This window comes from Panulirus ornatus, chromosome 18, assembly GCF_036320965.1.
Source record: "Panulirus ornatus isolate Po-2019 chromosome 18, ASM3632096v1, whole genome shotgun sequence".
NCBI classification, from domain to species: domain Eukaryota; kingdom Metazoa; phylum Arthropoda; class Malacostraca; order Decapoda; family Palinuridae; genus Panulirus; species Panulirus ornatus.
In genome coordinates, this window is record NC_092241.1 from 55,784,851 (window position 1) to 55,810,416 (window position 25,566).

The following is a 25,566-nucleotide window of genomic DNA, read 5'->3' on the forward strand; positions in this document are numbered from 1 at the left end:
GGAAAGAAAGGTAATTTGCTAGTCTGAACCCAACTAAGATGGAAGTCTGACAAAATTCTTTATCCATGCTATACACATGAAAATGAATTTTTTGTACTATACAAGAACTCGAAATGTTACCTGTAATTAACTTATTTTTTTGCTCAAACTGTTTGTATTTGTTATTTAAGCTTTGTCTTTTTTAAGGGATGGGTAGGGGTGACAACCCTACAGTTCAGGTTGAGCTCATGTAGAATACAGCTGTACTACTTCAGCCTCACGATCTCATCAGTCCAATCATTAAGCTTATACTTTGTAGTGCATTTGTAGTTTGGGTTAACTTAAGTTTGTGAAAATGCTGATGTACTTGTTAATACACTTTTGTGTCACCAAGTGATACTTAAGGGAGGGGGGGGAAGTGTGCATTGCTCAATAGAGGCATAAAGTAAAGGAATATTTTCATATTTGTAATTTATTTAAGGTGACTTTGTAGGATGAAAACACGTGTGTATTGTTGTCAAAAGGCACAAAATACTGCAAAGGTTGCATACAAGTAAGATGGCTTCTTGCTTTGCTTTCATATCATGGTCTTCCATTACAAGAAATCGTAAAGTTTTTAAGATTACAAACCCTTATAATAAAACTAAAAAACATGCTCAATACATCTAGCTATTATTTATATAACTTTCAATAATATATTTTCACCAGTTTCAATTAAATCAAAGCATGTGAGCCATTTACTGTTTTAGCAGTATTCATGTAGTTATTTTTCCAATAAAAACATCCTGTACAACTTCTCTTCTTTTGCTGTCCTGAACTTGGGAATAAAATTAACCTTCACGATATCATCAAACCCTTCCTTTATGTTGGGTTCATTATACTTGGACCTGAAACAAAAAGAAATATGACTTGCAAATACATTTAAATAAGGTTTCAGGAATCTTCATGCTAGGTGCTTAAAAAATGCATATATAAAACAGTAAAAAACTATGTGCAAATCTCAAGTAATGTGCTTAAAATATGTAGACTATGAAAAATGTAATAGAAGAGCTATTTTCAAATATGTTCTTAAAATATACTGACATGTAATACAATAGCTGCTTTTGTATCTCTTAATTTTTTACAAATGCAGACTATATAAAATGCAACACAAAAGCCATTTTCATATCTCACAATGTCTCTAAATATGCAGAATACAGAGAATGTACTATCTCAAATAATTCCCTGGTCAACAAAATTTTTACTTTTTTTTGTCCCACGAACTAAAATAGGTGAACCTTTTTGTACTTTTTATGCCGAACTCAAATCTATTTTCAGAATTTTTTTATCAGGCGATGTTTTTTAGGTGACAGAGCAGTTACATTTTACAATAATTATATATTACTCATTCATAAATAAGGCTGGTATTACACTTAAAAACTTTCCTTTAAAATGTAGAAGTGGACAATTTTCAGCTATATTTGGCCTCAAATATAGCCAACATAAAAGGGGCTACACTTTCTTTGGTACCACTTTTCCATGTCCAAAATGTCCAAGTGAAATCTTTTGCCATGCTCATCACTGACTGCCCCAAGATTTCCCTGAAAAAAGTCTAAGTTCGAGTCAAAAAAGTGGAACTATAGTCATACTGCACCCCAGAGCATTATATGAAGTCAATAAATCATTTACATCACTAGTTTTCTGATCTATGACTCCCCAGCAAAATCTTTGCAAACTCTCTTAAATGACAGCCATGCAGTTTTTCAACTTCATTTGGCTTTTCATAGAACTTTTCATCTCAAAGCAATTTCCTGGTCTGTGGTCCTACAAAATTACCCTCCTTGATTTTTTGCATCACTGATTCTGGGATATTTATTCTTCAAACATGTGAATCCATGGCAAAGGAGGCAGATAAAATTTCTCAGGATCTACAAGAAAAGGACTGATGACATTCCTCTTCCATGAAGTCAGTGATGTTTGTTACACTTTCTTCACGTAATGATTTCTCTGGTCCCAGCTGTCCCACTCACAGAGGAAACAACAGAACTTCATGTAACCAAGTTGCATTCCAAGTAAAAGTGCCCTAACCTTTAGATCACCACATACATTCCACTTAAAGTCCCCATACTTAATTTTTTCCAAAAAAAGCTTCATGTTGTCATACAGTTCCTTCATGTTCGCTGCATGAGTCAGAGAAATGGAGGGGAACTTATTTCCATTGTGGATTAGAACTGCTTTCAAGCTTACTTTTGATGAGTTAATAAATAGGTGCCACTCATCCATGTTATATTCATGGCCAAGTGCCTCCATAACAAAAAAAATACATCATTGCAAACACCAGACCATCTTAAAGGGAGAAAAATTCTTTGAAAACGATATGGCGATCACAATAAAAACAAACTTTAGTTTCATTCTGTAGAAGATTCCAACACTTTAACCTAGAACCCAGAAGTTCAGCTTGCTTCTTAAACACGTAAATCACAGATGAGATCATTAAGATTGTCTTGACTCAGCAAATGTGGTTCACTTTAAAAACAGCTTGCTTCAAATGTTAGATCAATATTGTCCTCTACTTGGTCTGCTTTCTCATCATCACTCAGTGTCATGGTTCTTGGATGCTCTGGCATAGGTTATTCCTGACCATGAGGTACTGGCCTCACAGCAGATGGTAAATTAGGATATTTAACAGTATGCTTTGATGTTATACTATTTATATTTGTCAGGCACAAGTAGCACTCCAAAGCATGATCTTTGGGTTCTCTCCAAACCATAGGAATAGCAAAAGGCATACAGTGTGAACCTTTTGTCCATGCTGTGAGAAGTCTGAGATGTGACACAACAAATTTAGAAGGCCCAACTTTTATCCTGGTAACCCAATTTACAACCACAGCATATTTTAATGAGGGGTATGAACGAATGTTTTTGCAATATGAATGTCAATTCACCACAGATGTAGCAGAAAGAATTCAAACTACTTACATAGTTTCTTGGCATTATAATGGTGGATGGGGTATCAGCACAACACTTGCATATACAAAAACACAATCTGTCAATAGAGTGGGAAAGACACTGTTTACACGTTGAGTTCTAGCCTGCAACTGACAAGAACTGCTACTCAGGAGTGGGTAGTTTGAATGTCCCAACATTTCCAGTTGCTTTTCTGCAAGCCCCTCGTGACTAATTTCGAAAAGAAGCTATAGTAATTCACAAACAATGAAAATAAATGTGTTTGTTAAACTTTGTTTCAAAAGCTCCATAGAGCACCGGTACTTATACACTGTGCATAATATGCGAATTTGCTAGAACAAAAAATTATGGGTGATAAATTCTGAAAACATACTTGGATTCAGCATGCAAACATACATAGGAAATATTTTTTTTCCATATGACAAAATCCTTGTTGACCAGTGTAATGTATGTCAGTTCTTGTAGTCAAAGGTCATTGATAAGTTGCAGTTCTACAGACCTATAAATTTCCAGGCTCAAAGCACCTTGAAATAATCTGCATTCTAGTTTCACCCATATAAATAAGCATCACCTTGCACTCATATGAAAATATGAAATCTGTCTAATTTGAATATACATAATGGAAAAGTACAAATGGCTGATGTAAAAAGTTTTAAGTGAGGGGAAAAATATTAGTAAGCAAAGAAATGGGGAGAGTAAAATTTAGGAAACAATGACAGACTGAAAGAAGTAACAAGTGAAGTGAATGCTACAAAAGACAAAAACTATAAAGCAATCTCTGAGAGGCTATTTGAAGTCAGAATTTTTTTTCAGTGCACATAGTGGAACTGCACCATGAAAATTCATGACCCATTAATGCAAGAGAAATCCCCTACAGTGATGCCTCAGAAGGTAACCAAACTAAAGCTAACCTATTCATTGCATATGACATTTGTAGGATACTTAAAATAAATTACAACACTTTAACTTTTCTTACTTGTACATATTGTAGATCATGTCATTAACCTTGGTGTGGTCTGCTCCTGATAATTCTCGGAACTGTAAAGAAAATATGTACCATCTAACAGCTCTATGATCGCATATCTACACTACTGCAGTACTCTATCAATTACATGATCAACATCTTTACATCATATTTCATTCCTTAATCTCTTACATATTTAATATCACTTCAAACAATCCTTAGTAATGGGTCAAACAATAACTGTACCTTGTAACACCCATAATAAATTTCTTTCATTACCCTCCCTGCAGCAACAAAGATTGCCTTTCAAAGAAAAAAATTTTAGTATTCAATCCTTGCTGAATGTGCAACCATCATTAGGTTCTTCTGACAACAACCATTAGCAACTTTTAAACTAACACCAAGATGATTCAGTTTAAAACATGAGCCTTTAATTGCATTCACTCAGTTTAAATCCCTAAGACTTCCATATCTCTCATAATTTCCCACCAATTACTGTATCAGCCACATTTGGGAACACAGTACTCTCACTTTTCAAAATTTTCCGATACCTTCACAGTACACATCACTCCTAACTAGAACTAATGCAACAATGACAACTGATATACTCTTGTCTAACTTGTCACTCTTACCAAAGCAATGTTTCAAACATACTATAATTAATGAAGCTAATAGAAAACTGGTTGATCCTTCCAGATTACTTAAAAGGGCTCACTGATATTGATCTTAAACATTTTGACCTCAATATTATTGGGATTTTCTTTTAAAACGAGGAACAATGTTTAATTGAAGACATAGGAAGAAAAGTCTAGTAACTCTAAAGAAAGTAGATGCTTTTCAAAAGAATTACCTAAAGCAGGAGTCACCCCCACAGTTATGTACTCTAGAACCTCTTCTATTTGTGGAAAGTGATATTTAACAGCCTTTACATCATCTCTATCCTTACATTCTCTGAGCTGATCTCATTAAAACCCATGAATATGTACAAATGAGGTCACTACCTCGCTAAGGATGAAGAGGACCAGATTATTACAAGAAGACGAGGATCTTACCCTAAATTCTTCTGTCAACTAAGGCTTTGTCCTGGGAATGCCCCCCTTGTTACAAAGGTACACACACTCCCCTGCTCCTACACAGAGCACAGCCTCAAGCTGTCCTCAGCCACTATGCTGGACCATGGATTAAACCCAAACATCATTTCACATATTCTTGTCCACTATTTCCTGAATTAGCAAGGTAGCACTAAGAACAGATAGAGAAAAGCCACATTCATCCACATCCACTCTCTGACTGTTATGTGCAATGCAATGAAACCACAGCCCTCTATCTACTACTAGGCACAGACACTTTCCATGGTATCCACAGCTGCTTCACATGCTCCGGTTCAGTCCAATGAGAGCACATCAACCCCTGTAAACCACATCGTCCAATTCACTCTAATCACGAGCATGCCTTTCACCCTCCTGCATGTTCAGGCCCCAGTCATTCAAAATATTTTTCACTCCATCCTTCCATGTCCAAATTGGTCTCCAACTTCTTGTCCCCTCTACTTCTGACACACATATATCCTTTCTGTCAACCTTCCTCACTCACTCTTCATATGTCCAAACCATTTCAGCATGCCCCTCTTAAGCTCTCTCAACCACACTGTTTTTATCACCGCAACCTTCTTTTACCCTTTTATTACTTACCTGATCAAACCACCTCACACCACATATTCTCCTAAAACACTTCATTTCCAAGACATCCCTCCTCCCTCTGCACATCCTTATCTGTAGCCCATGCCTTGCATCCATACAACATCGTTCAGACTACTATACCTTCAAACATACCCATTTTTCTCCTCCCAGATAACTTACTCTTTCCACACGTTTCTCTACATTCCCAGAACCATCACCTTCTTGCCCACCCTACGACTCATTTCTGCTTCCATAGTTCCACACCCAGGTATCTAAAACACATAATTTCCTTAGAAAATTTTCTATTCAGACCAACCTGTCCCTCTGCCTTGCTATAGCTAATAGCCTTACTAATTCACATTTACTCTCAAAATCCTCCTTTCACACACAACCAAATTCAGTCCCAACTTCTGCAGTTTCTCTTTCAAACCTGCTATGAGTTCGGTGTCATTAGCAAATAAGTGGCTCACTTTCCAGGCCCCCTAACTACATACTGCATACTCTCTCCTCTCTCTTACATTTACCTCCCTCACCATCCACAACATACACAAACTAACAGCCATAGTGGCATCACATACCCTTGCTCCACACTACCTTCACCTGGAACCACTCACTCTCATCTCTTTGTACTCATAAACACGCCTTACTCTGTTCCTAAAAATTTCTTACTACTTTTTTTTTTTTTTGTTAGCTGAGATGGCATGGGCAGCTGAGGCCCTAATCAAGGTCATCCCATAAACATTATATATACATATATATTCCCTAGCCTGAGCCAGGTACCCATTTTATCAACTCTAACATGTGCTTTCTCTAGATCCATAAGTACGGCATACAAATCCTTCTGTTTCTGTAAGTATTTTTCACACATTCTTCTCAGCAATCACCTGATCCACACATCCTCTTCCACTCCTGAAACCATATTGTCCTCCCCAGTCTAATGCTCTGTGCATGCCTTCAACCTTTCAATCAGCACTTTCCCATACAACCTATCAAAAGCACTTAAACTTGAGCCACTGCAGCCTGAACATTCACTTTGCCCTTCTTGCCCTAAAAAATGGTTCTAAACATGCATTCTGCCAATCCTCAGGCACCTAACCATGATCCATACATAGAGAAAAAATCCTAACTAATCAATCAGCAACACAGTCATCCCTTTCTAAAGAAATTTATGTGCAATACTATCTACTCTACTTATGTGACATTCATTTTTCATTTCATTTTCCAGCTAGAAGTTTCAGTTTTCTAAATTATTTCTTACATTTTCATATATAAAAAAAAATATATACATATATATATATTATCCCTGGGGATAGGGGAGAGAGAATACTTCCCACGCATTCCTCACGTGTCGCAGAAGGCGACTAGAGGGGACGGGAGCGGGGGGGCCAGAAATCCTCCCCTCCTTGTATCTTAACTTTCTAAAATGGGAAACAGAAGAAGGAGTCACGCGGGGAGTGCTCATCCTCCTCGTAGGCTCAAATTGGGGTGTCTAAATGTGTGTGGATGTAACCAAGATGTGAAAAAAGGAGAGATAGGTAGTATGTTTGAGGAAAGGAAACTGGATGTTTTGGCTCTGAGTGAAACGAAGCTCAAGGGTAAAGGGGAAGAGTGGTTTGGGAATGTCTTGGGAGTAAAGTCAGGGGTTAGTGAGAGGACAAGAGCAAGGGAAGGAGTAGCACTACTCCTGAAACAGGAGTTGTGGGAGTATGTGATAGAACGTAAGAAAGTAAATTCTAGATTAATATGGGTAAAACTGAAAGTTGATGGAGAGAGATGGGTGATTATTGGTGCAAATGCACCTGGGCATGAGAAGAAAGATCATGAGAGGCAAGTGTTTTGGGAGCAGCTGAATGAGTGTGTTAGTGGTTTTGATGCGCAAGACCGGGTTATAGTGATGGGTGATTTGAATGCAAAGGTGAGTAATGTGGCAGTTGAGGGAATAATTGGTATACATGGGGTGTTCATTGTTGTAAATGGAAATGGTGAAGAGCTTGTAGATTTATGTGCTGAAAAAGGACTGGTGATTGGGAATATCTGGTTTAAAAAGCGAGATATACATAAGCATACGTATGTAAGTAGGAGAGATGGCCAGAGAATGTTATTGGATTACGTGTTAATTGACAGGCAGGCGAAAGAGAGACTTTTGGATGTTAATGTGCTGAGAGGTGCAACTGGAGGGATGTCTGATCATTATCTTGTGGAGGCGAAGGTGAAGATTTGTATGGGTTTTCAGAAAAGAAGAGAGAATGTTGGGGGGAGAGGGTGGTGAGAGTAAGTGAGCTTGGGAGGGAGACTTGTGTGAGGAAGTACCAGGAGAGACTGAGTACAGAATGGAAAAAGGTGAGAACAAAGGAGGTAAGGGGAGTGGGGGAGGAATGGGATGTATTTAGGGAAGCAGTGATGGCTTGCGCAAAAGATGCTTGTGGCATGAGAAGCGTGGGAGGTGGGTTGATCAGAAAGGGTAGTGAGTGGTGGGATGAAGAAGTAAGATTATTAGAGAAAGAGAAGAGAGAGGCATTTGGATGATTTTTGCAGGGAAAAAATGCAAATGAGTGGGAGATGTATAAAAGAAAGAGACAGGAGGTCAAGAGAAAGGTGCAAGAGGTGAAAAAGAGGGCAAATGAGAGTTGGGGTGAGAGAGTATCATTAAATATTAGGGAGAATAAAAAGATGTTCTGGAAGGAGGTAAATAAAGTGCATAAGACAAGGGAGCAAATGGGAACTTCAGTGAAGGAGGCAAATGGGGAGGTGATAACAAGTAGCAGTGATGTGAGAAGGAGATGGAGTGAGTATTTTGAAGGTTTGTTGAATGTGTTTGATGATAGAGTGGCAGATATAGGATGTTTTGGTCGAGGTGGTGTGCAAAGTGAGAGGGTTAGGGAAAATGATTTGGTAAACAGAGAAGAGGTAGTAAAAGCTTTGCGGAAGATGAAAGCCGGCAAGGCAGCAGGTTTGAATGGTACTGCAGTGGAATTTATTAAAAAAGGGGGTGACTGTATTGTTGACTGGTTGGTAAGGTTATTTAATGTATGTATGATTCATGGTGAGGTGCCTGAGGATTGGCGGAATGCATGCATAGTGCCACTGTATAAAAGCAAAGGGGATAAGAGTGAGTGCTCAAATTACAGAGGTATAAGTTTGTTGAGTATTCCTGGGAAATTATATGGGAGGGTATTGATTGAGAGGGTGAAGGCATGTACAGAGCTTCAGACTGGGGAAGAGCAGTGTGGTTTCAGAAGTGGTAGAGGATGTGTGGATCAGGTGTTTGCTTTGAAGAATGTATGTGAGAAATTCTTAGAAAAGCAAATAGATTTGTATGTAGCATTTATGGATCTGGAGAAGGCATATGATAGAGTTGATAGAGATGCTCTCTGGAAGGTACTAAGAATATATGACGTGGGAGGCAAGTTGTTAGAAGCAGTGAAAAGTTTTTATCGATGATGTAAGGCACGTGTACGTGTAGGAAGAGAGGAAAGTGATTGGTTCTCAGTGAATGTAGGTTTGCGGCAGGGGTGTGTGATGTCTCCATGGTTGTTTAATTTGTTTGGGGATGGGGTTGTTAGGGAGGTGAATGCAAGAGTTTTGGAAAGAGGGGCAGGTATGCAGTCTGTTGGGGATGAGAGAGCTTGGGAAGTGAGTCAGTTGTTGTTCGCTGATGATACAGTGCTGGTGGCTGATTCATGTGAGAAACTGCAGAAGCTGGTGACTGAGTTTGGTAAAGTGTGTGAAAGAAGAAATTTAAGAGTGAATATGAATAAGAGCAAGGTTATTAGGTACAGTAGGGTTGAGGGTCAAGTCAATTGGGAGGTAAGTTTGAATGGAGAAAAACTGGAGGAAGTAAAGTGTTTTAGATATCTGGGAGTGGATCTGGCAGCGGATGGAACCATGGAAGCGGAAGTGAATCATAGGGTGGGGGAGGGGGCAAAAATCCTGGGAGCCTTGAAGAATGTGTGGAAGTCGAGAACATTATCTTGGAAAGCAAAAATGGGTATGTTTGAAGGAATAGTGGTTCCAACAATGTTGTATGGTTGCGAGGCATGGGCTATGGATAGAGTTGTGCGCAGGAGGATGGATGTGCTGGAAATGAGATGTTTGAGGACAATGTGTGGTGTGAGGTGGTTTGATCGAGTAAGTAACGTAAGGGTAAGAGAGATGTGTGGAAATAAAAAGAGCGTGGTTGAAAGAGCAGAAGAGGGTGTTTTGAAATGGTTTGGGCACATGGAGAGAATGAGTGAGGAAAGATTGACCAAGAGGATATATGTGTCGGAGGTGGAGGGAACGAGGAGAAGTGGGAGACCAAATTGGAGGTGGAAAGATGGAGTGAAAAAGATTTTGAGTGATCGGGGCCTGAACATGGAGGAGGGTGAAAGGCGGGCAAGGAATAGAGTGAATTGGATCGATGTGGTATACCGGGGTTGACGTGCTGTCAATGGATTGAATCACGGCATGTGAAGCGTCTGGGGTAAACCATGGAAAGTTCTGTGGGGCCTGGATGTGGAAAGGGAGCTGTGGTTTAGGGCATTATTGCATGACAGATAGAGACTGAGTGTGAACGAATGGGGCCTTTGTTGTCTTTTCCTAGCGCTACCTTGCACACATGAGGGGGGAGGGGGATGTTATTCCATGTGTGGCGAGGTGGCAATGGGAATGAATAAGGGCAGACAGTGTGAATTGTGTGCATGTGTATATATGTATGTCTGTGTGTGTATATATATGTGTACATTGAGATGTATGGGTATGTATATTTGCGTGTGGGGACGTTTATGTATATACATGTGTATGGGGGTGGGTTGGGCCATTTCTTTCGTCTGTTTCCTTGTGCTACCTCGCAAACGCGGGAGACAGTGACAAAGCAAAATAATAATAATAACACTATCTACTCTAGCTTCCTTGCCCCATTTCATCTTATGCAAGGCTTTCACTAGCTCTTCTCTCTTCATCAAAGCTTTTTCCATGATTCTCCCTCCTTGCATAACTCTCTAACCCAATCACCCTGCAGCTGTCACCTCATCACCAAACATTCAACGATCCTAACTCACCCTTATCTCCTCACCTCATTGTTACCTATTATTCTTTCCCCATTTTCTCCTTTCACTTATGTTCCCATTTGTTCTCTTATTTTTCTCACACTATTAACCTTCCAAAACATCTTATTGTCTCTGAAGTTTACTGATAATTGCTCACTGTAAGTCTCATATGCCATCTTGTTCAACCACTGCACTCTCATCTTGACCTCATTCTGCATTCTCTTGTACATCTCCCAATTATTTGCTCTCCTTCCCTGTAAGTCCCACCAATACACCTCTATTTTCTTTCTCTAGCAACTTTATTTCATCATCCCACCACTCTGCCATTTCTTGTGCTGCCCACCTCCCACCTTCCGCAAGCCACACACTTCTCTTGCAAATACCAGAACTGCTTCCCCAAAAATCTTCCACTCCTCATCCACTGCCCATGTTGCTTAATTTACTCTCAACTTTTGCCATTTCGCACATAATCTCTCCAGGTGTTTCTTCACACACATCTCTTTTCCAAGCTTACATACTTTCAACACCATCTTACTAATATCATCTTCTCATTTCTGAAAATCCCTACAAATCTTAACCCTTGCCTCCACCAGGTAATGATAAGACATCCCACCAGATGCCATTCTTAACACATTCACATCCAAAAGTCTCTCCTTTGCACACCTAACAATTAGTAAGTAATTCAATAATGCCCACTTAAATCTTTCCAACTCATCCATGTACTTATGTATGTCACTCTTTTCAAACAAAGTATTTTTCAGTTCACAACTTCACAAGCTGTTCACCACTCACAGCCCTTATCCAAGAAACTGCATATGCACCTAAATCCTTCCTAGCTCCTTACCATAATTACACAACCCTAAGATAAAGATAAACAGCATGAACAATAAGGTGGACTCATGACACACACACACCAGAACATCCCATTGACAGACACAACTCCTATCACAAAAGAGATCACAATGACAATACTTTTGAAATACAGTATATTAAAAATAAAACTACATAGCACTGACTACTCGATAATAAACACCAACATACCTCTCCCTTCCATCTACCCTCCTTCATGATCTCCCCAAATGCAGAGCCTGACCAAAATGCCCATACACCAATCTATGTTATCAATGCCAACCACCATGCATGGCTCAATTATCACACCCACGATCAACAAGGTGAACCGCTCATATATCAACCACACCCTATCAACAACCTCAACATATGCAACCTGTCCACCAGATCACTACCTCCTTCTGTCAATTTCTCCAAACATTAGTTTTTCCAACAAGGACCACTAGAAGCACACTACACAAGCTCAACTCTGACCACATTTCCCATTTTCATAACTCTATACCTAACCTACCCAAACAACATATAACCTTATCTCTTTGTCCATGAAGTCAGCACAGACAATGTCTAGCCAGTGAATCAAACTGAGAGAGATGTTGCTTACTGCTGAGAAGGGAGAACTCTTTTGAGGGCCAAGGAACATAGTTGCAATCCAAGCATTTAGAGATTACTTCCACCACTTCTGGCTTGTGTACACAATAAAACCCCAGACATCTAAGAGCTTGCCAACATAATACCAATCTTAAAACCCTCAAACCATCCAACTAGCCTTCCTCCTACTGCCATCTTCAGTATCATACTCTTTGGATAAATGATCCACAACAAAATCAAGCAAAATATCCTGTTCTTACATACACAACCTTGCTTTAGACCCAATCACTGATTCCATTGTTATGCTAAACACAGATCTCACTAAATATCCTAGATGGCTTCAACCAATCACAACTGCCCTCCTGCATAGTATCAGTGGCAATGAACATGAACACATTCTCACACAAAAGTATTAAGAGTATTAGAAGCAATGAACATGAACAACACGTGCTCACACAAAAGATACTTGATGCTATCACCAAAAACAATGACAAAAAGTGGTTGGTCAACTTCACAGCTGGCTGCCAAGCCAGAGTAACTCCCGAAAGCTTAGCCTCAAAACCCTTACGCTCTACATTGAAGCTTCTCAAAGAGCAGTTTTCCCTAAGTCTCTTCAATCTCTTCCTACATGACCTCCCATTACCTCCTGTAGATCACAACACAGCTCCCTGATGCCACAGCAAGAAACTAAAAACATATGAGGCTACATTACACAATGGGAATAGTGGCTTACTCAAAACAAAAAGTCTACATATCTACATAAGTCTTCTCTCACCCTTTTGACCCCAGACAGCCACAAATCAAACCTGAACACTCTCCTCATCTTCAATGGCCAATTGCTCCCATTCTGGCACCACATACAATATACACATCACTTACTCTCCACACCACAAACATCAACACAAAAGCATAAACACACTAAATGGCCTTAAAATATTAACAGGTACCAGAGCTGAACAAGAAATTGCTTAGTATCCCCTACAAACTATTCATCCACTCGATCAAACTATGCTTCACCAGCTTGGTCATTCCATATCAAAAGCAGATGTAACAAAGTTGCAAACCACACAAAACATTGCACTCAGAACAATCAAAGGCTATCTAGCAAACACTCAACACCTACACAATGATACAAAGATCTTCCCAATACAATACCATCTCAATATGCTCAGTATTCAGTTCTTTGCAATGGAAATAGACCCTTCCCATCTAAACCACACCATAACATCTACTCTCTGATCCATACACCTTAACCAAGTATTACACAGACATAACATATACGCAGTGAAATAGCACATCAAGTACAAAACAACTGCCGTCCCAACTCCGTCATAAACTCCATCACACCAGCCGTTCACCCATCAGGAGCAACGCATCCCAGAAAAATAAGTCACACTTTCCTTCTAAACTATGGACATTACCTAGCCTTAAAATGCTACAAACACCTTTTCAACATATCCCAAAACCCCACATACCCACAATGCAACTACCACAACAAAGACTCCAAGCACTTACAACTCAATTGCCCTGCCTTCTCTGCACTTAGATGCAAAGACATTACCACACCTTACGATCAATGGTCCCAGCCAGTGGATGTAGCTGGCTTCCTGGTCACGACAGAAGTCTCATATACAAGGAACCCCTGGGGCACCCTCTGGACCTTGATGGTGCTAGTCAAATGAATTTTTCAGATATATGATTTGGAAAATCCAAAGAATAACAAAGGTGCTGTATTCACAACACAGCACGAAAATTATCTATTGCCTTACATGATAATGTATAGGAGCTCCTCAATAAATGTATTATATACATTCCTTAAAAGTGTTACAGTAAAATCCCTTTTAAAGAGGCCAACTTCACTTTAGAATAAACATTATATCTAAGTTCCTGAGGAATATTTCTGGACATACTATTTTTTTATTTTTTTTATTTTGCTTTGTCGCTGTCTCCTGCGTTAGCTAGGTAGCGCAAGGAAACAGACGAAAAAAATTGCCCAACCCACCCACATACACATGTATATACATACACATCCACACACGCAAATATACATACCTATACATCTCAACATATACATATATATACACACACAGACATATACATATATACACATGTACATAATTCATACTATCTGCCTTTATTCATTCCCATCGCCACCTCGCCACACATGTAATAACAACTCCCTCCCCCTCATGTGTGCGAGGTAGTGCTAGGAAAAGACAACAAAGGCCCCATTCGTTCGCACTCAGTCTCTAGCTGTCAAGTAATAATGCACCGAAACCACAGCTCCCTTTCCACATCCAGGCCCCACACAACTTTCCATGGTTTACCCCAGACACTTCACATGCCCTGGTTCAATCCATTGATAGCACGTCAACCCCGGTATACCACATCGTTCCAATTCACTCTATTCCTTGCACGCCTTTCACCCTCCTGCATGTTCAGGCCCCGATCACTCAAAATCTTTTTCACTCCAGCTTTCCACCTCCAATCTGGTCTCCCACTTCTTGTTCCCTCCACCTCTGACACATATATCCTCTTTGTCAACCCCTCCCCACTCATTCTCTCCATGTGACCAAACCACTTCAAAACACCCTCTTCTGCTCTCTCAACCACACTCTTTTTATTACCACACATCTCTCTTACCCTATTATTACTTACTCGACCAAACCACCTCACACCACATATTGTCCTCAAACATCTCATTTCCAGCACATCCACCCTCCTCCGCACAACCACATTCATAGCCCACGCCTCACAACCATACAACATTGTTGGAACCACTATTCCTTCAAACATACCCATTTTTGCTTTCGGAGATAATGTTCTCAACTTCCACACATTTTTCAATGCTCCCAGAATTTTCCCCCCTCCCCCATCCTATGATTCACTTCCGCTTCCATGGTTCCATCCGCTGCCAAACCCACTCCCAGATATCTAAAACACTTCACTTCCTCCAGTTTTTCTCCATTCAAACTTACCTCCCAATTGACTTGACCCTCAACCCCACTGTACCTAATAACCTTGGTCTTATTCACATTTACTCCCAACTTTCTTCTCTCACACACTTTACCAAACTCAGTCACCAGCTTCAGCAGTTTCTCACATGAATCAGCCACCAGCGCTGTATCATCAGCGAACAACTGACTCACATACTATCTCTGAATAAATCATCCCGGGGATAGGGGAGAAAGAATACTTCCCACGTATTCCCTGCGTGTCATAAAAGGCGACTAAAAGGGGAGGGAGTGGGGGGCTGGAAATCCTTCCCTCTTGTTTTTAAATTTTCCAAAAGAAGGAACAGAGAAGGGGGCCAAGTGAGGATATTCCCTCTAAGGCTCACTTCTCTGTTCTTAACACTACCTCGCAAATGTGGGAAATGGTGAATATGTATGAAAAAAAATCTCTAAATATGCTGTTACTCATGCTGCTTTAATACACTGATGATTAAAATACTGAATAAATAATTCATATCACATTCATCAATAGGACTTCATCTACCATATTACTGCATTAACACATCAAGTTTCAAGTCAGGACTCAAAGGGTGAAGAGCAAAGGATGACTGTTGGGCCATCGGCATTTTAAAAGTAATGATCTATGTCAGGAGAGGACAATTTATTTAAAATAAGGAGTGAACTAAGGTTCTGCTGCTAGTTCATATGTATGTTACACAGAAACCAACTAAGGGGAAAGTAACAATTTGCATGCTGGTAGATAAGAAAAACATCTTGGCAAATCCAGAAATCATCAAAAAATATTGTGGTGGGACTGAAATTGCTGGAAAAAATTTATGAAGATATTGAATATAAATACCTTATTGTTGTGTCTGGAATGATCTTTGGATATATTGAAGACAAAACATCTCACTGGAACATTTAGTTTTTTTGCTGCATCAATGTACCTCTTGCGGGATTCGGCATCTGGGTTAGTGTTGTCTATCACGACATGCTTACCATCCTGGTGTAACGAAAAGAAGTCACCCTATTAGCCTTAACCACAAATCCAACATACTTTTACTCAAGTAGTTCCTCTCCCTACTCTTCATCTTTTCTGAAAAGAAGTGAAAAGAATTCTTTTGAATTATACAACTGTGGTAGTAAGAAGGTAGTAGTTCATAAGCAGCCATAAACTAGGGGATGATAATACAAGTACAACCTACCTTGGTATCATAAGGGTTAGTGATAGCACTTCAGCAGTTGTCAAGTTGCACTCCTCTGATCCAGGGAGCTGTCTTTTCTTTCTGCCTCACACATGGACAGTTGGCAATCTGTCCACAAACATACAATCTCGAACACATGGACAGCTGGCAGTCTGCCCACAAACTTATAATCTCTCCACATTACACATAACACTTGATAACACTTAACTCATGCAACTCAATCTTCACAACTAAATTTTTCTTATGGTGAGTGCTATGCACGAGACCTGCCTTTTGGCATAGTGGGAGAAGCACTAAATAGATATAGTAGGGAGGAACATTAGACAGGAGCATTACGTAGAAACATCATGTAAAAGTATTAAATAGAAACATTAGGTGAGAGTATTAGGTAAAACAAATAGGTTGGAACATTAGGCAGACACATTAGGTAGAGGTAATTACAATCGGTAAGAACAGTAGGTAGGAGCCTCTAAAAACGCTGCACTTAAGTTGCCCTCTGCCAGTGTCCTGTTATGGGTTAGGCACTAAGGCTAAAAAGCAGCACTGGAGTTCACCAGTTATGGAGACATGTTGTGGCCACCCTCTTGAGGGAGTTCCCAAAGGGAACAAGTGTCAGAGATATAGATAGATGGATAACGCAGGATGAAATATTTCAGACACTAACTGAAACGGAAGAATGAATGGTTATCATGAGAGTACCAGAGGAATACTATCACATACTGGGATGGATATGAGGACCTCATACTGAGGGAAAAAATGATATGAGGACTACAGGAGTAAGTGCCTTTCTGGTAGAGAAGTAGAGTAAATGATTAAAAGATGTTGTGGGATAACACTGTAAGTGCACCTAACAAAATTCATATGAAAAAGGACTGAAAGAGGAAAAATTTAATGATATGATTTAAAGAAAGCTATTAAGAAGAAATCCTAAGAAAGTTGAAAGTTGAAAGTTGAAAGAACAGAGAAAGTTGAAAGAACAGAGATGACCAAAAGCAAGAAGAATTAAAAGATATACCAAAAATGAAGTCTCCAAAAAAAATGACAAAAAACAGTGAAAAGGGAATGAATTAAGAAAATGATAAGCAGAATAAGCAGTTTGATGAGAAAGAAATTATTCCTAGAAAGGGATAAATAAAATTAAAATATCTGTAGAAAACAACATTTTGTATTCTAATCACTGCAAAAGATTATTTTCACCTCTTTGAGATGATGAATTTACCTAAGGTCACTAAATATTCAACTTTGGGAAGGAATGTGGCTAGTTTCCCAATAAAATTGTCTTCTCATTTCTTGTAATAATGAAAAACTAGCAATATGCTATTCTAAGTTATACCAATATTTGTCAAAACCACTTACCATATCATGAAATACAGTGCAATTTTACTCATTTCACTGTAAACCCAAGGTAAGTAACTAGTCCAGGTTTCTGAGGATATATTTAGAATTATAAAACTGAACCATTATGAAATTCCATAGTTCTTAAATATTAGAAGGAGAAATGATCATCTACCTAATGCCATACATTTCTATAGGAGGATCAAATGCATCCTTCCTCTTTGTTCAATAATCTCAAGTCCAGTGTGTCAAAGTGTAGTTCAAGACTCCATACCACTATACAGCTTATTTTGTCACCTCCACACACAGATAATTCACAAAGTGAAATTACTGCCACTATTCACACTTAAATCCTAACATAGAATGATAATAAAGATAAGTGGGACATACAGATGTATCACATTTCCTTCCTAGATGATACAGACATACAAGGAAGTAAACAAAGAATTAAAAGGCTTAACCCTTGATGAAAGAAATTATCGAATTCCAAACAAACATGTAATACCTTTTTATGAAAAATTGAGACTGGTAGTCTGCTTATTTGTTCTGATGCTTTGAAGAATGTATGTGAGAAATACTTAGAAAAACAGATGGATTTGTATGTAGCATTTATGGATCTGGAGAAGGAATATGACAGGGTTGATTGAGATGCTTTGTGGAAGGTAAGTTGCTAAAAGCAGTGAAAAGTTTTTACCAAGGATGTAAAGCATGTGTACGAGTAGGAAGAAAGGAAAGTGACTGGCTCTCAGTGAATGTCAGTTCGTGGCAGGGGTGTGTGATGTCTCTATGGTTGTTTAATTTGTTTAAGGATGGGGTGGTTAGGGAGGTGAATGCAAGAGTTTTGGAGAGTGGCAAGTATGCAGTCTGTTCTGGATGAGAGGGCTTGGGAAGTGAGTCAGTTGTTGTTCGCTGATGATACAGCGCTAGTGGCTGATTCGGGTGAGAAACTGCAGAAGTTGGTGACTGAGTTTGGTAAAAAGTTTGGAAGAAGAAAGCTGAGAGTAAATGTGAATAAGAGGAACGTTATCAGGTTCAGTAGGGTTGAGGGACAAGTCAATTGGGGAGGTAACTTTGAATGGAGAAAAGCTGGAGGAAGTGAAGTGTTTTAGATATCTGGGAGTGGATTTAGTAGTGAATGGAACCATGGAAGTGGAAGCAAGTCACAGGGTGGGGGAGGCGGCAAAGGTTCTGGGAGCATTGATGAATGTGTGGAGGGCAAGAAAATTATCTTAGAAAGCAAAAATGGGTATGTTTGAAGGAATTGTGGTTCCAACATTGTTATGTGGTTGCAAACCGTGGGGACTGATAGAGTTGTGCGGAGGAGGGTGGATGTGTTGTAAATGAGATGTTTGAGGACAATATGTGGTGTGAGGTGGTTTGATTGAGTAATGAAAGGATAAGAGAGATGAGTGACAATAAAAAGGGTGTGGTTAAGAGAGCAGAAGAGGGTTTTCTGAAATGGTTTGGTCACATGGAGAGAGTTTTGAAATGGTTTGGTCACATGGAAAGAATGAGTGAGGGAAGATTGACCAAGAGGATATATGTGTCAGAGGTGGAGGAAACAAGGAGAAGTGGGAGACCAAATTGGAGGTGGAAAGATGGAGTGAAAAACATTTTGAGTAATTGGGACCTGAACATACAGGAGGGTGAAAGGCGTACAAGGAACAGAGTGAATTGGAACGATGTGGTATACCGGGGTGAATGTGCTGTCAACTGATTGAACCAGGGCATGTAAAGCATCTGGAGTAATCCATGGAAAGTTTTGTGGGGCCTGGATGTGGAAAGGGAGCTATGGTTTTGGTGCATTATACATGACAGCTAGAGACTGAGTGTGAACGAATGTGGCCCTTGTTGTCTTTTCCTTGCGCTACCTCGCACGCATGCGGGGGGTAGGGTTGTCATTCTATGTGTGGCAGGGTGGTGACAGGAATGAATTAAGGCAGCAAGGATGAATTATGGACATGTGTATACATGTATATGTCTGTGTATGTGTATATATATATGTATACGTTGAAATGTATAGGAATGTGTATGTGCGTGTGTGGACGTGTATGTATATACATATGTATGTGGGTGGGTTGGGCCATTCTTTCGTCTGTTTCCTTGCGCTACCTCGCTAACGCGGGAGACAACGACAGAGCATAATAAATAAATAAAATAAATATATACATAGAAGGCGACTAAAGGGGACGGGAGCGGGGGGCCAGAAACCCTCCCCTCCTTGTATTCTAACTTTCTAAAAGGGGAAACAGAAGAAGGAGTCACGCAGGGAGTGCTCATCCTCCTCGAAGGCTCAGACTGGGGTGTCTAAATGTGTGTGGATGTAACCAAGATAAGAAAAAAGGAGAGATAGGTAGTATGTTTGAGGAAAGGAACCTGGATGTTTTGGCTATGAGTGAAACGAAGCTCAAGAGTAAAGGGGAAGTGTGGTTAGGGAATGTCTTGGGAGTAAAGTCAGGGGTTAGTGAGAGGATAAGAGCAAGGGAAGGAGAAGCACTACTCCTGAAACAGGAGTTGTGGGAGTATGTGATAGAGTGTAAGAAAGTAAATTCTAGATTGATATGGGTAAAACAGAAAGTTGATGGAGAGAGATGGGTGATTATTGGTGCATATGCACCTGGGCATGAGAAGAAAGATCATGAGAGGCAAGTGTTTTGGGAGCAGATGAATGAGTGTGTTAGTGGTTTTGATGCACAAGACCGGGTTATAGTGATGGGTGATTTGAATGAGAGGGTGAGTAATGTGGCAGTTGTGGGAATAATTGGTATACATGAGGTGTTCAGTGTTGTAAATGGAAATGGTAAAGAGCTTGTAGAATTATGTGCTGAAAAAGGACTGGTGATTGGGAATACCTGGTTTAAAAAGAGAGATATACATAAGTATACATATGTAAGTAGGAGAGATGGCCAAAGAGCATTAGTGGATTACGTATTAATTGATAGGTGCGTGAAAGAGAGACTTTTGGATGTTAATGTGCTGAGAGGTGCAATTGGAGGGATGTCTGATCATTATCTGGTAGAGGCGAAGGTGAAGATTTGTAGGGGTTTTCAGAAAAGAAGAATGTTGGAGTGAAGAGAGTGGTGAGAGTAAGTGAGCTTGGGAAGGAGACTTGTGTGAGGAAGTACCAGGAGAGACTGAGTACAGAATGGAAAAAGGTGAGAACAAAGGAGGTAAGGGGAGTGGGGGAGGAATGGGATGTATTTAGGGAAGCAGTGATGGCTTGCTCAAAAGATGCTTGTGGCATGAGAAGCGTGGGAGGTGGGTTGACTAGAAAGGGTAGTGAGTGGTGGGATAAAGAAGTAAGATTATTAGTGAAAGAGAAGAGAGAGGCATTTGGACGATTTTTGCAGGGAAAAAATGCAAATAAGTGGGAGATGTGTAAAAGAAAGAGGCAGGAGGTCAAGAGAAAAGTGCAAGAGGTGAGAAAGAGGGCAAATGAGAGTTGGGGTGAGAGAATATCATTAAATTTTAGGGAGAATAAGGAGGTAAATAAAGTGAATAAGACAAGGGAGCTAATGGGAACTTCAGTGAAGGGCGCAAATGGGGAGGTGATAACAAGTAGTGGTGATGTGAGAAGGAGATGGAGTGAGTATTTTGAAGGTTTGTTGAATGTGTTTGATGACAGAGTGGCAGACATAGGGTGTTTTGGTCGAGGTGGTGTGCAAAGTGAGAGGGTTAGGGAAAATGATTTGGTAAACAGAGAAGAGGTAGTAAAAGCTTTGCGGAAGATGAAAGCCGGCAAGGCAGCAGGTTTGGATGGTATTGCAGTGGAATTTATTAAAAAAGGGGGTGACTGTATTATTGACTGGTTGGTAAGGTTATTTAATGTATGTATGATTCATGGTGAGGTGCCTGAAGATTGGCGGAATGCTTGCATAGTGCCACTGTACAAAGGCAAAGGGGATAAGAGTGAGTGCTCAAATTACAGAGGTATAAGTTTGTTGAGTATTCCTGGGAAATTATATGGGAGGGTATTGATTGAGAGGGTGAAGGCATGTACAGAGCATCAGATTGGGTAAGAGCAGTGTGGTTTCAGAAGTGGTAGAGGATGTGTGGATCAGGTGTTTGCTTTGAAGAATGTATGTGAAAAATACTTAGAAAAGCAAATGGATTTGTATGTAGCATTTATGGATCTGGAGAAGGCATATGATAGAGTTGATAGAGATGCTCTGTGGAAGGTATTAAGAATATATGGTGTGGGAGGCAAGTTGTTAAAAGCAGTGAAAAGTTTTTATCGAGGATGTAACGCAAGTGTACGCGTAGGAAGAGAGGAAAGTGATTGGTTCTCAGTGAATGGAGGTTTGCGGCAGGGGTGTGTGATGTCTCCATGGTTGTTTAATTTGTTTAGGGATGAGGTTGTTAGGGAGGTGAATGCAAGAGTTTTGGAAAGAGGGGCAAGTATGCAGTCTGTTCTGGATGAGAGAGCTTGGGAAGTGAGTCAGTTGTTGTTCACTGATGATACAGCGCTGGTGGCTGATTCATGTGAGAAACTGCAGAAGCTGGTGACTGAGTTTGATAAAGTGTGTGAAAGAAGAAAGTTAAGAGTAAATGTGAATAAGAGCAAGGTTATTAGGTACAGTAGGGTTGAGGGTCAAGTCAATTGGGAGGGAAGTTTGAATGGAGAAAAACTGGAGGAATTAAAGTGTTTTAGATATCTGGGAGTGGATCTGGCAGCAGATGGAACCATGGAAGTGAACCACAGGGTGGGGGAGGGGCCGAAAATTCTGGGAGCCTAGAAGAATGTGTGGAAGTCGAGAACATAATCTCGGAAAGCAAAAATGGGTATGTCTGAAGGAATAGTGGTTCCAACAATGTTGTATGGTTGCGAGGCGTGGGCTATGGATAGAGTTGTGCGCAGGAGGATGGATGTGCTGGAAATGAGATGTTTGAGGACAATATGTGGTGTGAGGTGGTTTGATCGAGTAAGTAAAGGTAAGGGTAAGAGAGATGTATGGAAATAAAAAGAGTGTGACTGAAAGAGCAGAAGAGGGTGTTTTGAAATGGTTTGGTCACATGGAGAGAATGAGCGAAGAAAGATTGACCAAGAGGATATATGTGTCAGAGGTGGAGGGAACGAGGAGAAGTGGGAGACCAAATTGGAAGTGGAAAGATGGAGTGAAAGAGATTTTGAGTGATTGGGGCCTGAACATGTAGGAGGGTGAAAAGCGTCCAAGGTATAGAGAGAATTGGAGCAATGTGGTATACCGGGGTCGACGTGCTGTCAATAGATTGAACCAGGGCATGTGAAGTGTCTGGGGTTAACCATGGAAAGTTCTGTGGGGCCTGGATGTGGAAACGGAGCTGTGGTTTTGGTGCATTATTACATGACAGCTAGAGACTGAGTGTGAACGAATGGGGCCTTGGTTGTCTTTTCCTACCTCGCACACATGAGGGGGGAGGGGTTTGTTATTCCATGTGTGGCGGGGTGGCGATGGGAATAAATAAAGGCAGACAATATGAATTATATACATGTGTATATATGTATATGTCTGTGTGTGTATATATATGTGTACATTGAGATGTATAGGTATGTGTATTTGCATGTGTGGACGTGTATGTATATACATGTGCATGTGGGTGGGTTGGGCCTTTCCTTCGTCTGTTTCCTTGTGCTACCTCGCTAACGCAGGAGACAGCGACAAAGCAAAATAAATAAATAGATATATAGATAAATAGATAAATAGATTTGGTAAACAGAGAAGAGGTAGTAAAAGCTTTGCGGAAGATGAAAGCCAGCAAGGCAGCAGGTTTGGATGGTATTGCAGTGGAATTTATTAAAAAAGGGGGTGACTGTATTGTTGACTGGTTGGTAAGGTTATTTAATGTATGTATGACTCATGGTGAGGTGCCTGAGGATTGGCGGAATGCGTGCATAGTGCCATTGTACAAAGGCAAAGGGGATAAGAGTGAGTGCTCAAATTACAGAGGTATAAGTTTGTTGAGTATTCCTGGTAAATTATATGGGAGGGTATTGATTGAGAGGGTGAAGGCATGTACAGAGCATCAGATTGGGGAAGAGCAGTGCGGTTTCAGAAGTGGTAGAGGATGTGTGGATCAGGTGTTTGCTTTGAAGAATGTATGTGAGAAATACTTAGAAAAGCAAATGGATTTGTATGTAGCATTTATGGATCTGGAGAAGGCATATGATAGAGTTGATAGAGATGCTCTGTGGAAGGTATTAAGAATATATGGTGTGGGAGGCAAGTTGTTAGAAGCAGTGAAAAGTTTTTATCGAGGATGTAAGGCATGTGTACGTGTAGGAAGAGAGGAAAGTGATTGGTTCTCAGTGAATGTAGGTTTGCGGCAGGGGTGTGTGATGTCTCCATGGTTGTTTAATTTGTTTATGGATGGGGTTGTTAGGGAGGTAAATGCAAGAGTCCTGGAAAGAGGGGCAAGTATGAAGTCTGTTGGGGATGAGAGAGCTTGGGAAGTGAGTCAGTTGTTGTTCGCTGATGATACAGCGCTGGTGGCTGATTCATGTGAGAAACTGCAGAAGCTGGTGACTGAGTTTGGTAAAGTGTGTGGAAGAAGAAAGTTAAGAGTAAATGTGAATAAGAGCAAGGTTATTAGGTACAGTAGGGTTGAGGGTCAAGTCAATTAGGAGGTGAGTTTGAATGGAGAAAAACTGGAGGAAGTGAAGTGTTTTAGATATCTGGGAGTGGATCTGTCAGCGGATGGAACCATGAAGCGGAAGTGGATAATAGGGTGGGGGAGGGGGCGAAAATTTGGGGAGCCTTGAAAAATGTGTGGAAGTCGAGAACATTATCTCGGAAAGCAAAAATGGGTATGTTTGAAGGAATAGTGGTTCCAACAATGTTGTATGGTTGCGAGGCGTGGGCTATGGATAGAGTTGTGCGCAGGAGGATGGATGTGCTGGAAATCAGATGTTTGAGGAAAATGTGTGGTGTGAGGTGGTTTGATCGAGTAAGTAACGTAAGGGTAAGAGAGATGTGTGGAAATAAAAAGAGCGTGGTTGAGAGAGCAGAAGAGGGTGTTTTGAAATGGTTTGGGCACATGGAGAGAATGAGTGAGGAAAGATTGACCAAGAGGATATATGTGTCGGAGGTGGAGGGAACGAGGAGAAGAGGGAGACCAAATTGGAGGTGGAAAGATGGAGTGAAAAAGATTTTGTGTGATCGGGGCCTGAACATGCAGGAGGGTGAAAGGAGGGCAAGGAATAGAGTGAATTGGAGCGATGTGGTATACAGGGGTTGACGTGCTGTCAGTGGATTGAATCAAGGCATGTGAAGCGTCTGGGGTAAACCATGGAAAGCTGTGTAGGTATGTATATTTGCGTGTGTGGACGTGTGTATGTACATGTGTATGGGGGGGGGGGGGGGTGGGCCATTTCTTTCGTCTGTTTCCTTGCGCTACCTCGCAAACGCGGGAGACAGCAACAAAGTATAGAAAAAAAAAAAAATATATATATATATATATACATATATATATATATATATATATATATATATATATATATATATATATATATAGTATTCCTGGTAAATTATATGGGAGGGTATTGATTGAGAGGGTGAAGGCATGTACAGAGCATCAGATTGGGGAAGAGCAGTGTGGTTTCAGAAGTGGTAGAGGATGTGTGGATCAGGTGTTTGCTTTGAAGAATGTATGTGAGAAATACTTAGAAAAGCAAATGGATTTGTATGTAGCATTTATGGATCTGGAGAAGGCATATGATAGAGTTGATAGAGATGCTCTGTGGAAGGTATTAAGAATATATGGTGTGGGAGGAAAGTTGTTAGAAGCAGTGAAAAGTTGTTATCGAGGATGTAAGGCATGTGTACGTGTAGGAAGAGAGGAAAGTGATTGGTTCTCAGTGAATGCAGGTTTGCGGCAGGGGTGTGTGATGTCTCCATGGTTGTTTAATTTGTTTATGGATGGGGTTGTTAGGGAGGTAAATGCAAGAGTTTTGGAAAGAGGGGCAAGTATGAAGTCTGTTGGGGATGAGAGAGCTTGGGAAGTGAGTCAGTTGTTGTTCGCTGATGATACAGCGCTGGTGGCTGATTCATGTGAGAAACTGCA

At 40.4% G+C, this 25,566-nt stretch overlaps 1 protein-coding gene across 2 annotated transcripts in view; it reads right to left on the minus strand.

Annotated features, from left to right (window-relative positions):
* Nucleotides 1-435: 435 nt before the first annotated feature.
* PNKP (Polynucleotide kinase 3'-phosphatase) overlaps nt 436-25,566 on the minus strand; it is a 76,674-nt gene continuing 51,543 nt past the window's right edge. The window contains exons 9-11 of one of the 2 annotated variants that reach the window (XM_071673259.1): nt 15,846-15,989; nt 3,902-3,963; nt 436-866 (exon numbers count right to left, since the gene is read on the minus strand). In XM_071673259.1, coding sequence (XP_071529360.1) covers nt 743-866; nt 3,902-3,963; nt 15,846-15,989 — 330 coding nt within the window. In that variant the 3' untranslated portion in view covers nt 436-742. The remainder of the gene's footprint in view (nt 867-3,901; nt 3,964-15,845; nt 15,990-25,566) is intronic. The other variant, XM_071673260.1, reaches the window with a different exon arrangement.